Raw genomic sequence first — 14,370 nt, 5'->3', positions numbered from 1 at the left:
CTTCCAACAGACAGGCCAAGTTAGAGCAAGAAAGGAGAGAGCAGGAGCGGAGGGAACAAGAGAAGAAGGAGAGGGAGGAAGAAGAGGCACGGCAGAGGAGGCTACTGGAGGAGCAGAGGGCCAAGCAAAGGGAGGAGGAGGAGAGGGAGGCACAGGCTCGTCTCCGAGCGGCCCAGGAGAAGGCGCAGGAAGAGGAGAGAAGAAGAAGGGGGGAAGAGGAGGAGAGGAAGAAAAGGGAATTGGAAGAGGAAAGGAAACAAAAAGAGGTGGAGGAGCAGAAGAGGAGGAAAGAAGAGCAAGAACGGAGAGGACAGCAGCTGACTACGTATAGAGCCTTGTACTCCTTTGTTGCCCGAAACGCAGACGAGCTGAGTGTAGACGCAGACCATCTCATAGAGGTACAAAACATACACACATACAATGTTATTATTCCTTGTTTTGTTTTCTTTATTATTATTATTATTATTATTAATGAATGATTATATATATATATAGATAGATAGATAGATAGATAGATAGATAGATAGATAGATAGATAGATAGATAGATATTGCCAAAGGCAACACAAAGTGCATATTAAAGTAAAACAAGCCTTCACACACCAAAGTAAGCAACATAGCAATTTAAAAAACACAATCATTATTAGCTCTCTCACATAGACATCCACACACATGCACAAACAGAGCAATCACACCCCCACCCCCATTTCTCATTCTACACAAACATGAACTCCCTAATTTTTGCCTTTTAGAATAAAGATATTAAAAGTATAAATATCCAAAGGAGTAATTGCTGTGACATGTTTGTGTGATGGGTGTCTAAACACATTAATTGCTTGTTATTCTGGTGCAGTTGTTCCTAATTGGTACTGAAGATTACCGCAGGAGGGAAACAACATGTTTATTATCTGATCAGAACCATGTTGCATATAATTAACTGGGATTAAAGCATGTTTTCCATGATGCAGGTAGATGAGCATACTATTGGTGAGCCTGGCTGGTTGTATGGGAGTTACCGTGGAAACAGGGGCTGGTTCCCTGAGAGTTATGCCGAGAAGTGTCCTCCCCCCTCCACCTCCGAGACATCCCCGTCCTCACCTGGAAAAATTACCTCTCTCTCACCACCACTAAACACAAGGTTAGGTTTAGTCATCCAGCATGGTGTGTAGCAGTCACATTCGTTATTGTTTTTCAGGTAAGATCTTTCTTATCTTGTTTTTCTTAACTTATAATTTGTCCTTTCTATTTTACCCAGAGAACCAGATGCAGCAGAAGCTGGTGACAGCACAGTCTCTGCACATTCAGACACTTCGCAGGTGAGGAGATCATGACTGAGTTCTACTTTAAGCTGCAGATGTGCACTGACATGCAGTGTTAACAGTCAAGTTAACTTTTCTCTGATCTGCATCCGCCGTATATCAAACCCTATCAAAATATCAAAACCTTGGTTGGTTGCATTGTCAGTGTAGAAGTAAGAATTGATTATTTAATCCATAAGAGCCTGACGTGACATATATCTTACATACAGTTTCTGAGACATTTTGCTTCAATTTATGGTATAAACTTTGCTCAAAATCCTGTTGAACACAATCTGATACATGTCTTCTTCTCCCTAATAGATACCCAGAAGCGAGAAACCACATTATAATATTTTTAATGTATCACATGGTAATAAATGGTAGATATCCATAATATTTTTTTTTTGTTACATTTTGATAAAGGGCCAAACAAAGGCCTCATATTTAAAAAATTGGCCTTTTCTTACCATTTTTGTCATGGGTCAGGTCTTAACGGGTTAATGAACATGTCACAGTCCTGGAAATTGTTTAATCTTGGTAAATCAAGCTGAAATTAGCTCATTTTGCTCATTGTAGAGAAATCACTGCTTTTATAGCACATCACATTTGGTTTCAAATCATCCTGAGCAGGCGGTATAATCTAACCTGGATTATATAATGATCCAGCCAACATTTTTTAGTGGCATGAACAAAAGCACATTTAATACTTGGTTAAATACTTACTTTATCATTTAAAAATGTTTTTGCCCATATATATTCAGTCTGTAGTGTCACATCTTAATTTAAGATTGATGGCATTTGCTGGGTTTGCTGCTAGTGTAATGATGTGTGTTGTCATATATCTTGGTCACAAACTGTCTTTGGCAGGAGCTGAAGTGGGTCTTGCTTTCGTAGACTCACTCCTGCTGACACAACTAACAGCATGGCTGTATATTTATAGCTTTTTCTCCATTGGGAACTCTCTTTCTGCCTTTTTGCAGGTCATACAGGCGTTCAATTTTGTCCATTTCCACACTTTGAATTAGTGTTAGTGGGACCCGCATTTCTAGGTTATAGATCAGGGTAGAAAAGCTTCAGGTGAAGTTGTTGCAGATGGTGTTTTTGGTTGAATTGATTTATTCTGAACTGCTCCTCTGTTCTTTCTCCCCAGCCTCCAGTTGCTTTGTTTGCTCGGGCTGTCTCTTCGTGGTCGCCCACCTCAGAAACACCCCTCAGCCCTTGCTTTGATGTAGGCGGCGCGCTGCTGAGCTTCTCACAGGGCGACATCATCAGCGTGATGCAGCAGAGGGACGACTGGTGGTTGGGACAGCTCAACAGGTCGCAGGGATGGTTCCCCAAAAGTTATGTCACGTTGGAGACAGTTGGCAATTCAGAGTATGAAGACATACATGAGAAGACACATGTCTCTTTGGTCTAAAATTTTACTTGATCTTTGGACTTAATTCAATATGTGTTGTTCCAATCATAGTATGGATGCACTGGACTTGTCAGACTCTGCTAAGCTAGAAGGTAGGAGTAGTTTAACTTTCAATAACCAGCTGTTTGAATGATAGCATCACATTTACACATCAATACTTGTTCTGATGTACGTGTCTGGTGTCAATCCTTTCCAGAATATGTGGCCTTGTACACATATGAGAGCCCAGAGGCAGGGGACCTGACCTTTGTTGAGGGGGATGTTGTCATGGTGACCGAGAGAGAAGGAGAGTGGTGGCGAGGATGCATCGGTGACCAGAATGGAGTGTTTCCCTCCAACTATGTTAGACCTGTTGAGCTAGAGGTGATTCATGTTTTTTTTTTTTTCCGTGATAAAAAATGTCTTATCGCATGAAGATTTGCTCTTTCTAAACCAGATTTGAATTACATGTAAAATAAGTTTAGTGTTAAATAAAATAGATTTTGTAAAGTAATTGACTAAATGGTTTAATTTGTTTATCAACTTTTAATACTTGGCTTATTATTCTAATTCCACTTTGTCCATTTAGGGATCAAGACCTGGAGGCCCAACCAAGAAACCTGGTGAGAAAGTAACACCCAGACAATACAAGATCACAATCTCTTTATCCCTGTTATTATCTTGACTGCTGACATCTTTCTGATCTGAATCTATTGCTGCTTGGTCACCAGAGATTGCTCAGGCTGTCATCACCACTGAGGCACCGACACTGCAGCAGTTATGTCTGTCTCCAGGACAACTGATCGTGGTCCAGGCCAAGAACTCCACCGGCTGGTGGCTTGGCGAACTGCAGGTCTGTCCCCAGAGCCTGATGGCCTCTACAACTGTTACACCCTGAAGACAAGACCCAGTAAACAAGAGTTGAATTCAAAATACAAAAAAAAAACACAAATCACATCCATAAGTCAACCAAACATGGACTCATAAGATGCATTTTTACATAATCTTTCAACCCAGTCTTTTAAGTCTGCTAATGTAATCACAAACCATGTCTTCAAATTATCTCTAAAAACTTAAACATTTCCATTTTACTCTGCTCCAAGTACAGATGTAAAGTCCAAGGTTAATTGCATCCTCAAGCGAAGACCAAACATAATTAATTCAGCATCATTTCCCTAAACAGACTTCATTAATGTTAATGGGATATGTTGAATTAATTGGGCAACAAGCATCATTACTGCAGAGTATAAGTTGTTGCTATTAGATGTGAAGCAACTTTAGTTCAGTCCGAAAAACTATGCAAATAAATTCTCAGGGCTATTTGACCTTTTTTTATTGGTAATAGTCAACTTAGCAGCTTCGGAACAAAAAAGGGAAAATAAAGCAACATGAAGGCTTCATTGTAGGTTTGAAAAGTCCTAAAAAATATTTTTTATGACATATGAATATTTTTTTTATGATAGACCAAACAGCTTAGTTGATAAAGAAACGTGTTAGTGTATAAACTTATGATTGAAAGGAAGTTCCAGTTTTCATTTTTGTCTGTTACATCTATGATGTGTGTATATGTGGAAGGTGCAAAAGATCCTTACTGGTCTAGCAAAACAGATGCAGAGCTGGTGTATTAAGGTGGTGTTAATAAAGCTGTTTATCTACAGCTGTTAGAGGTCAGGTCCACTCTGTCAGCTCTGTGCTGAGGCTGCGGTTGTAGCTCTGGTTGCTGCTCTGTGTAGGATTATCACACATTTGTCAAACCATATATTGTCATTTTCTCTAAAATCTGATTTTTTGTTTATTTTATAATCGACAGTTGAATTTTTATTTAATTCTTGTTGACAGTGAGCATAAATTCCCGTAAAGACCAAGTGCAGCTTAGTATAAATTGCTGTTTACACTGCTGGATATGTGGGGGTCCAGCAGTCTGACTGGCAAAGTCAATACATCAATGACGCTTTCGATTTATAATTTGGAGCTGAAGCGGCTGCAGATTGATGGACTCGCTGACTCGTTTTCCCTCCAGGCTCGAGGTAAAAAGCGGCAGAGAGGCTGGTTTCATTCCTCTCATGTCAAGCTTCTGGGTCCCTCCAGCATCAAGTCGTCTCCCTCCCCTCTGCCAGGTGATGGCTGACACACTCACACCACACACTCACAACACAACATCCTATCAGCTGATCAGTCTGTGTTAATTAGTCCTTATCTTAATCAGATCTATTTTTTTTTTTTGCTGTTTGCATAATGAGTCTATATGATGTTCATATTGAGAATTACCCTCAGGGAAGCTCTGCTTGGTTCATTTTAGTGACTTGTTACATTATTACATTTTTTTGAGATGATTCACTGTTTTTTTTTTCTTTTTTTTTTTTTTTGTTTTTTTATTAATAACTCTTTTTTCCCCCCAAGTTTTTTGTCCCTTAATCCAACGTTTAAAACATGGCTCACCTTTTTTTTTTATTTTGAAACTTTGTTTAAACTTTTTAACATTTATGTTGTCTGTATTTTAAACTAAATATAAGCTTTATGTAATTTTTAAATAACTGCATTCTGTTTTTATTTTTTTATTTAATTATTTACACAATTTCTTAATAGTTTGTATTAAAATAATTTGTATCATATATACAAAATGTATTAAATACACAATTAAATTCCTGTATGTTTCACCATCCTTAAACCTGGACATAATTAATTTATTAATGCCTGAATTTATTTACAATTCTGTTAAAAAAAAAATAAAAAGATAATAATACAAGAAAAAAAATCTGGAAACAAAATCATGTAAAGAAAAGGGACTGGAATAAAATTAATGACAATAAAAAATTAAATAATTTAATAACAATTAATAAAGATTAATAATAAATCAATATTGTTAAAAAATACATATGTGTGAGTAAAAGCAAATGAGGACTTAAATAAATTAGTTAGATAAAAAGAAATAAAATAATCAAAGGCCTGAAGTGGTTTGTTGCTCTTGACATGGTTTGACATCAAGAGGTTAAATAATTATAGTGCATGTTTTTTTTAACCGAGTTGACAATTTTACTCTGTTTACAACACATGATGCTAAAGAATTTATATGTGGCAGATATATTTTATGTCTTAGTGTAGCATGTTAGCATGCTAAAATATGCTGTTTAACAGTAAATACACAGTATTTATACACAGTTCCAGCAGAAGATTAAGAGCCAGTGGTCCTTTAATCCTCAGACTTAGTACCCTGATCACCTTAGTACCCTTACATCCCATCAACACTCAATATGTCTCCCTTGATTTGTCAGTGTGCCAAGTTATCACGATGTATGACTACACCGCTGCCAATCAGGATGAGCTGAGCTTCTCCAAGGGTCAACTGATCAACATCCTCGACAAAACTAACCCTGATTGGTGGAAAGGAGAAGCCAATGGAGTCATAGGCCTGCTGCCTACCAATTATGTCAAGATGACCACAGAATCAGACCCCAGCCAACAATGTGAGTAACCCTTATGCTTTTCATCAGCCTTTACCTTTCTCCGAAGGAGTTTTTTGTACTTTTTTCTTTTTTTTATCCCACCATTTGAGAGAAAATAATTCACAGATGCAGTTGGAATTACTGCAGTAGAAATCCTGCATTGGACAAAATTAGACAACATCCACACACAGAAACACATAAAACATGAATGCCAGCTGTGGAAACCAACTTTCATTCTCTTACTGGTTAACTTGGCTCACTCCAGGTACGGTAGATTCCTTATCCATATCAGAGCATGGAGACGCTCATGGTAAGCTTTAAGTTGTTGTTTTTTGCCAATCACTGAGGATACTTCCTAACTTTAGTTAGGCAAATCTAAAATTGCATTTCTCTTGATCCCTGCAAGCAAAAGGAATCTGCACTGGGTTGAAAATCATTTAAAGGAATGGTTTGACTTTATTTTAAGAGTTACATGAGAGGATAGGCCTTACATTAAATGGTGACCTGGATAGGCCACCATTTAATGTAAGAGTGGTCAATCAATTTATCCCTGGAAAAAAAAGTGCATAAATGTATTTTAAGAATATAAAACTGTTCCTTTAACAGCTTATACAGATAAGACTTAAATTCCATGGGTCACATTTCTGGAAGATTGGCTGGGTGGTGATTCTACTTCATGTAAATTGACTGCACATTCACAAATGGCTGGTCTGAAATGTGCAAGCCCAGTTTTTAAATCAGAGATGTGTGTTTGAATTAGTATTCACAGCTTGCATGTTCTTGCTCTCAGCAGCAGATTTCTTGTTAACAAGTGTGAACATTTAATTAAGTTAAACTTGTTTAAGCTGCACTTAATATAAACAACAAAACAACAAATTTTAATAACATGTTCTGAAATATGGACACCTAGTATGCACAAGATTTGAGCTTTATTAAAGAGCTGAAATGTAAGAAATGACCACCATGCTCCGGCTTGTATGATTATTAATAACATTTACATTCCCGGAAATGCATAATTAATGCATCTGCATGTAAGAGTCCAGCATTAATATTAAAATGATATTAACGTCTGCTGTCTCTCCGTCTCCTCCATCTCACTCACCTCCCCCTTCCCACTCCTCCATTTCATCCATTTTTTCTCCTTCTGTAGGATAGTAATGCTGGTTTTCCTCCCTCCTCCTCTTTGTCCTCCTCCTCTTCTTCTTCTTCTGTCTTACCCCTTCTGTCTGAGTGAATTGCCCTGTGGCAACAGGAAGCACTGCCGCCAGCAAGAACAGCCCAGCTCCGTACTTTCCACCTCACTTGTTCAGGACTGTGGTGTTCTTTGCGCCTCTATTTTGTTTTGCCTCTTACTTGCTCCTCTTTATTTTTCCCTTCAGCCTGATTTTTCCTGATAGGCATTGATTCCACAACTTTTTCCCCTCTTGCTCTCTCCTCTCCTGTGTTTCCCTTGCTGTGTCTTTAACTAATTAATTAACCAAGGGAGCGAGGCAGAGGCAGCTAGACATGAACTTTAGACGCTTTTTTTGTACAAAAGCATGGAACGTGTTGCTAAAGACACAGTTAAACCCAAAATTACTGACAAACATGCCAAAATTTTCATTTAGACATATTTTGTTTGAACTTTAGGTTTCCTGTGGCTGGAAATGACAAGAATGTTGCAAAACACTGTGAATGTTGATAATGTTAAATTATAACAATTTCTTTTTTTTTCCACACTTTTCCCATAATGCCATGTCCAAAATGATCAGTTTTATTTCCTAATAATGGGAAAGCCTTTATTTACCATCACAACAATAAAATGGTTCACTAGGATTTTGAACCACTCCTTTTATTTAACAATCTCCAGGTCTTTAAGTCTGGACAACTCCTACCAGCGCTATCCATCCATTTTTATATCTGTGGAGAAACTATTACAAGCTGCATTTCATTTGTCCCAGGAGCAAGCTTCATAATTATTGAGGGGAGACAACACCGATTAAGGGAGTTATGCTGGCCATAGGTACAAGTATGAGTGTGCAAAGATGTCCCTGTGATGGGTTTCTGGTGTATCCTGTCTCTTACCCAGTGTCACCTGGAATAAGCAGACTCCTACAACACATAACAGGGTGGAGAGGTTATAGAGATGGAACAAAAGACTAAAATGGTGGCAACCTCAGAGCTCTGGAAATTGTCATAATCCCAGTGGAGATGCCCAAAAAGCATGCTAGCAATTATAAAGTGCAGTTTGCTGTGATGGCAAATAAAGGCTCGGAAAAGTATACCTTATTTTTTCAGACTGTGCACGTTTCATCTCATCACATCTTGCTACAATGTCTTGCAGTAGTTTAATAATTATGTCATTTCCAATCTGAAGAAACCTATTGGTTTAAAAAAAAATATTGGCATGTATATCAGTAATTACCATTTAACTCTAAAGGGGATAAGAGATCATAAAAATTTGAGTACAATGTATAGAATAAAATATATAAGCACCTCACAGTAAAGTTATTTAGTTTTCTAATTTAAGGCTAAAAATTAGAGTAATTATAGTATTTTAACAGGGTCACTCATTATTGCACTAACAGTATTAAACTTTGCTGAGATGGACCAATGTGAAGACTCACTGTTTGCTTAAATCACCTTGATTGATGCTTGCTAATATTTTGCTTGAATTAAAACGACGTAATTCTAATTTAATAATTCAGTTCTTATGCATTGTTTTGTTTATTAACACTTTCTAATATTTAAAACTGAGACTCATCCTATACTGTACTGTGATATCACCAGCAAAAAAAAACAAACAAAACATGTAGGCATTAGAATAGAAGCCAAGTAGATTAAGTGAAATCAACACCGCGCTTACGGTATTTATGTCCAGATTTTGCCACGTTTGAGACTTGAACTACCAGCTGAGTCTTCCTCTGCTCTTTCATACAAGCACTTGCTACTTTCATTCACACCTATGCAGTCATTTGGAGAGGGCGCTCCAACATCAAAGGTGCTTTTTTTTTTTTAATGCAGTGTTCTCAGTAGCAGTGTTGTCAGCATCGCTTGGTATGTTAGGCCCATGCACTGCAACTACAATGTGCCTCACTCTGTGCATTAACTGTAAATAAAACATCATAAAACTGGTAATAAAGGGAGATTTTGACTTGTTTACGTGTGGAGCGTTTTTAACTGCTTGTCGTGTTTTCTTATACGTGATATTAGTGTTTAAAAGGAAAGTGTTTGTGCCCATGTTTGCTGTGCATGTGGTCGTGCGTGTTGATGTTTGCATGCCTGCATGTGTGCTTGCATGTGCATGGATGTTTGCGTGTGTGTGCATTGCAGGGTGTGCAGACCTGATGACGCTGGACACGATGACCCCTCAGGAGAGGAAGCGACAGGGTTACATTCACGAGCTTATCCAGACCGAGGAAACCTATGTGGAGGATTTGGAATTGGTGTTGGAGGTACAAACAGGCATATTAAGAGATGATCGGTCTTTTTTTCTCAAATTTAAAGCGATAATGTGTTAATAGTACTTATTTACCTTCTTTGTGTATGTCTACTCAGGTGTTTTACAGGCCCATGTCTGAGTCAGGTCGTCTTACAGAAGCTGAGATGGCGGTGATCTTTGTTAACTGGAGGGAACTAATTATGTGCAACACCAAACTGCTCAAGTAGGCCACATGTGTTATGAGATAATATTAATAAGTCAGTAGATATTTCATCAACTTGTGTTTTGTAACTAGTTTAGGTACAATAATATGGAAACATTAACACATTTACATCCCCTTCATTTGTGCATCTCAGGGCGCTGCGCGTACGTAAGAAGACAGGAGGAGACAACATGCCTGTTCAGCTGATAGGAGACCTGTTGGCTTCAGAGCTAGCACACATGCAACCATACATTCGTTTCTGTTCCTGCCAGCTCAATGCTGCTGCCCTGCTGCAGAGTAAAACCCACAACCAGCCTGATTTTAAAGACTTCCTCAAGGTATAAGTGTATAATTGATCATATGAAATGCCATCATTGGAGCATTTAGCAGAAAAGACACAAGTAAAAAATGCTAATAGCTTGTTTTCTGTTTCCTCCTGAGCAGAAGATAGCTACTAACTACCGCTGTAAAGGAATGCCACTGTCCAGCTTCCTGCTCAAACCCATGCAGAGGATCACCCGCTACCCTTTGCTCATTAAGAATGTAAGTGGAAAACATGATCATTGTTTCCCAAGCAAACAATTTTTGCGTGACTTTACATCAGTACATCCAATTCCTGTTGGTCAGATCTTGGAGCACACTCCTGATGGCCATGCAGACCGCGGTCCTCTGCGAGAATCTCTAGATCGAGCCGAGGAGCTGTGCTCTCAGGTTAATGAGGGGGTTAGAGAGAAGGAGAACTCTGACAGGCTTGAATGGATACAGAACCATGTCCAGTGTGAAGGACCTATAGAGGTAAACACACTCATAGTTATGAATGGACTAAAGTAAGTCAAAGTATTCCTATTGGCCAGTTCTATAGATTATGCAACATTTCTCAGCAGAGAGGATATGAGGTTTGTTATGTCTTCATGACATATTTTATATATTTATAATCGTTGTAGTTTTATCTTTCTTCCAGTAACTGTTCTTGACCCCCCACTCCCAAACATCTCCATCTTTCTCCTAGCACTTGGTCTTCAACTCACTGACTAATTGTCTCGGGCCTCGCAAGTTGATCCATAGTGGACGACTGTACAAAACCAAAAGCAGCAGAGAGTTGTGGGCTTTCCTCTTCAATGATTTCCTCCTCCTCACACATAGTGCCAAACCTTTCTCCTCCTCAGGCTCAGACAAGTTATTCAGCCCCAAAACCAGCATACAGCTGAAGATGTACAAAACAGTAAGGCAGAAGCAAAGCACTTTCCTTATAGCTAGAAATAATCATACCTTCACCTTTCTCGCTTAGAAAAACCAAATGTTTAATTCACCATCACCTGTTCCTTTCTAGCCACTGTTTCTGAATGAAGTTCTTGTGAAAATGCCACCAGACCCATCAAGCGATGAGCCATATTTTCATGTCTCGCACATTGATCGGGTCTACACACTCAAAACTGAGACCTTAAGTGAAAGGTATGCATGCACAGACACTGTACTGTATAAATATTTACCTGGTAGTTACCATTAATTGTAGCATCTATGTGTTATGTCTGTGTTGGCAGGACAGCATGGGTTCAGAAAATTAAAGCAGCATCTGAACATTTCATAGAGACAGAGAAGAAAAAGAGAGAGAAAGCATACCAAGGTAAAAACAAGTATGTCTGTTTGCGGTGCTATTGGGATTTATGTGCCCTAACTAAACACCACACACAGCAATAGCATGTGTATGTACATTTCTTGTGTTCTTGTACTTTATCCAACTCTTTAAATTTATTTTAGCACGATCTTTAAAGACCCGTGGAATCGGCCGATTACTGGTAACCGTCATTGAAGCTCAAGAGCTCAAAGCTTGTAAGCCCAACGGTGAGGTCCAGTTACAGGATGCAACTCTGTCCCATGTTACATATTTAAGTGTCTTTACCAAATTAATATGTCCTTTTTTTATTATTTATTTTTATTATAATTTCTTCTCAGGTAAGAGTAATCCATACTGTGAGCTGACCATGGGGGTTCAGTGCTACACTTCTCGGCCAATCAGCGACACTCTGAGCCCCAAGTGGAACTTCAACTGTCAGTTTTTTGTCAAAGACCTCTACCAGGACGTCCTGTGCATCACTGTTTTTGAGAAAGATCAGTTCTCGCCAGATGGTGATTATTTCAACACACATGCATGCATGTACACGCGTGTTATTTGCCCTCTTTGTAAGGGCAGGGAAACCACATGTCTGCCTTCAACCATTTTAACTGGCTACTTTAAAGCAACATACATTACCCTTTCTAATATGCATGGCAAAACTGCATTTTTAACGTTTTGTTTGAAAGAAACGTGGAAGAATGATTAAATAACAGCCTCAAAAATGCAAATAAGACACTTTTTATATTTGGTTAAATAGTGCTTAGCAAACTGCATCATGATTAAACACTCTTAGTAGCAATCAGCTACCTTCTACAGTTCTGGTTGGACGTATTATGGTTCTTCACTGAAAGAATTAGTAAATTCTTTCAGTTCAACCAAAACCCACGTAAATTTATGATTCCATAGGACTGGTTGCCTGAAAAGTGAGGAAATAAGTGTGTGTGTTAAGTGAGAGGCTTCTTCAGGTCCACTGTAACACAGAAAAGTCCTCATTTTGGCATTAGACTGAAATGACTCATTTTTCTTTCCTGTTTAGATTTCCTTGGTCGCACCGAGGTTCCCGTGGCAACTATAAAGAAAGACATGGAGAGCAAAGGAGCAGCAAACCGCCGCCTGCTCCTGCATGAAGTCCCCACTGGAGAAGTGTGGGTCAAGCTAGACCTCCAGCTCTATGAGCCCACTAAATGATTTCCATCAGGCATATGCTAGTTAGTTTTACAGAAATGAAGATACAGTACACATTCCACAAAACAAATGCCACAAAACATTTACTGAGCCAGCCTTGCTCTGCCATTAACCATCCACCCTTTTCTGTTTTTTTTTAAACCTCAATCCAGCTAAACTGTAATAATTGCTAATATTCTGTACTCATAACTGATCAAAATCCTTAAAAAACAAAAACAAAAAGCATGCCTTTATATTAAACACCTTAGTTTTGCTATATTGTTGAAATTTGTATAATTCATATTAGAAATAAAGTACTGTTTTACCACTAATGGTGAATAAGAACACATAACAGTTATACATAGTTTCACAAAGTCTCACATACACACATGGACAAAATTGTTGGCACCCTTCGGTTAATGAAAGAAAAACTCACAATGGTCACAGAAATGACTTGAATCTGACAAAAGTAATGTCTGACTTTCATTGGTTAAATTTAATAGATTTTTTTATTTATTATTACTTTTTGTCAATTCAAGTTATTTCTGTGACCATTGTGAGTTTTTCTTTCATTAACCGAAGGGTACCAACTGTTTTGTCCACGTGTGTATTCATGTATTGCAATACTGCTGAACATCTATTATAATCTGAAATATTAACCCCACCCCATGGTCTAACCATAGAGTGGTTTCATGTTAAATATATGCCAATTAATAGTGAAACTGTCATAAATAAAATGCTAATACAGAAAAAATTTTTCTCTGGTTCATCATGTTCTTGTGGTTTCCTGAAGATTTACAAACAACTGCTGTAGTCAGGTAAGAATACAGATAAATATATAAAGGAGCTTTATTTAATTCAGTTTAGTTGCTATAAACTTGTTGGCTGTTGGCGACATCCTCATCTGGAGAACCAGCAGCTGGACTGATGACACCTTCCATCAGATGTTGCATCGAAAACATCTTTCAAAAGACAATTTAAATTTTTTTGAGTTTTTATCATTGAAGTGTTTTCTGTTTTGTTGTGTACTTGGTTTTATGTTTTGAGACATGTTTAAACTTTTCTGAAAATGTGTACGGTGAAATAAGGAGGTTTTGGTTATGAAGGGGACCTTTATGTACTAGCTATAAAGATATGGTATCTTATTTTCAGTAATCCTTTATACTGCTATAGCTCATTAGTGAAAGATTAATTTAATAGAGCTTTATGTAACACATTGAGTAAGAGAAGATTGAAGAAAAAAATCATTTGAAGCTGGTTCATTGTGATTTTCCTTTTTTTTTTTTTTTGTTTTGTTTTGTTTTGTTAAGAGTTTAAATAAAAAGTACTGAGAGTAAAGCAAGCACCATCAAGCACTTTTTATTTCCTACTGTGATGTTTAGAACCTTGAATGTACCTTTATCAAGAAACGAAAGAAAAACAAAGCTACGCCCATGGCTTTGTCAGCTGACTTACACACCTGAGTTCACATCCCGGAAGAGCTGGTTGCACAGACATACACTGAAGCCATTGGAGGTATGTTTTATCTCTTTTGTTTGCATAGTGTCTAGATTTTTGTATTTTTTAAAATGCTGACGTTTCTGTATCATGGTTTTTATTGTCTTCTCTATTTCTTGAATCCCAGCCTGTTTTGATATAAAGACTTTTGTAAAGTCAAAGATAAGTTAATTACATGATCTTGTTTTAAAACAACTGTTTTACCAAGCTTATTACTTAAAAATGGTAAAATAATCCTAAGCTGAAACTGCCACACTGTGCGTGAAATTATTGTTTAGAAATAGGTAAAACCGGATGATGTTATGATCACCATTGATTTTTTTTTATTTAAGTAA

The 14,370-nt window shown here is 37.8% G+C and overlaps 1 protein-coding gene across 4 annotated transcripts in view; it reads left to right on the top strand.

The window, feature by feature from the left end:
• The window catches only part of itsn2a (intersectin 2a), a 36,784-nt gene that overhangs the window by 20,957 nt on the left and 1,457 nt on the right, over positions 1-14,370 (top strand). For 2 of the 4 annotated variants that reach the window (XM_041975685.1, XM_041975684.1), the window contains 22 exons: positions 11-398; positions 968-1,137; positions 1,255-1,315; positions 2,448-2,671; positions 2,766-2,806; positions 2,911-3,077; positions 3,283-3,316; positions 3,425-3,546; positions 4,714-4,810; positions 5,966-6,157; positions 6,402-6,446; positions 9,449-9,570; positions 9,674-9,780; positions 9,914-10,097; positions 10,204-10,302; positions 10,387-10,554; positions 10,769-10,981; positions 11,090-11,211; positions 11,301-11,383; positions 11,518-11,601; positions 11,713-11,886; positions 12,411-14,053. In XM_041975685.1, coding sequence (XP_041831619.1) covers positions 11-398; positions 968-1,137; positions 1,255-1,315; positions 2,448-2,671; positions 2,766-2,806; positions 2,911-3,077; positions 3,283-3,316; positions 3,425-3,546; positions 4,714-4,810; positions 5,966-6,157; positions 6,402-6,446; positions 9,449-9,570; positions 9,674-9,780; positions 9,914-10,097; positions 10,204-10,302; positions 10,387-10,554; positions 10,769-10,981; positions 11,090-11,211; positions 11,301-11,383; positions 11,518-11,601; positions 11,713-11,886; positions 12,411-12,562 — 3,049 coding nt within the window. In that variant the 3' untranslated portion in view covers positions 12,563-14,053. Of the gene's footprint in view, positions 1-10; positions 399-967; positions 1,138-1,254; positions 1,316-2,447; positions 2,672-2,765; positions 2,807-2,910; positions 3,078-3,282; positions 3,317-3,424; positions 3,547-4,713; positions 4,811-5,965; positions 6,158-6,401; positions 6,447-9,448; positions 9,571-9,673; positions 9,781-9,913; positions 10,098-10,203; positions 10,303-10,386; positions 10,555-10,768; positions 10,982-11,089; positions 11,212-11,300; positions 11,384-11,517; positions 11,602-11,712; positions 11,887-12,410; positions 14,054-14,370 lie in introns of those variants that run through there. The other 2 variants (XM_041975687.1, XM_041975686.1) reach the window with 2 other exon arrangements.

Source organism: Melanotaenia boesemani, chromosome 22 (assembly GCF_017639745.1).
Source record: "Melanotaenia boesemani isolate fMelBoe1 chromosome 22, fMelBoe1.pri, whole genome shotgun sequence".
Classification (NCBI taxonomy): domain Eukaryota; kingdom Metazoa; phylum Chordata; class Actinopteri; order Atheriniformes; family Melanotaeniidae; genus Melanotaenia; species Melanotaenia boesemani.
This window is presented reverse-complemented; position numbering and strand designations above follow the sequence as displayed.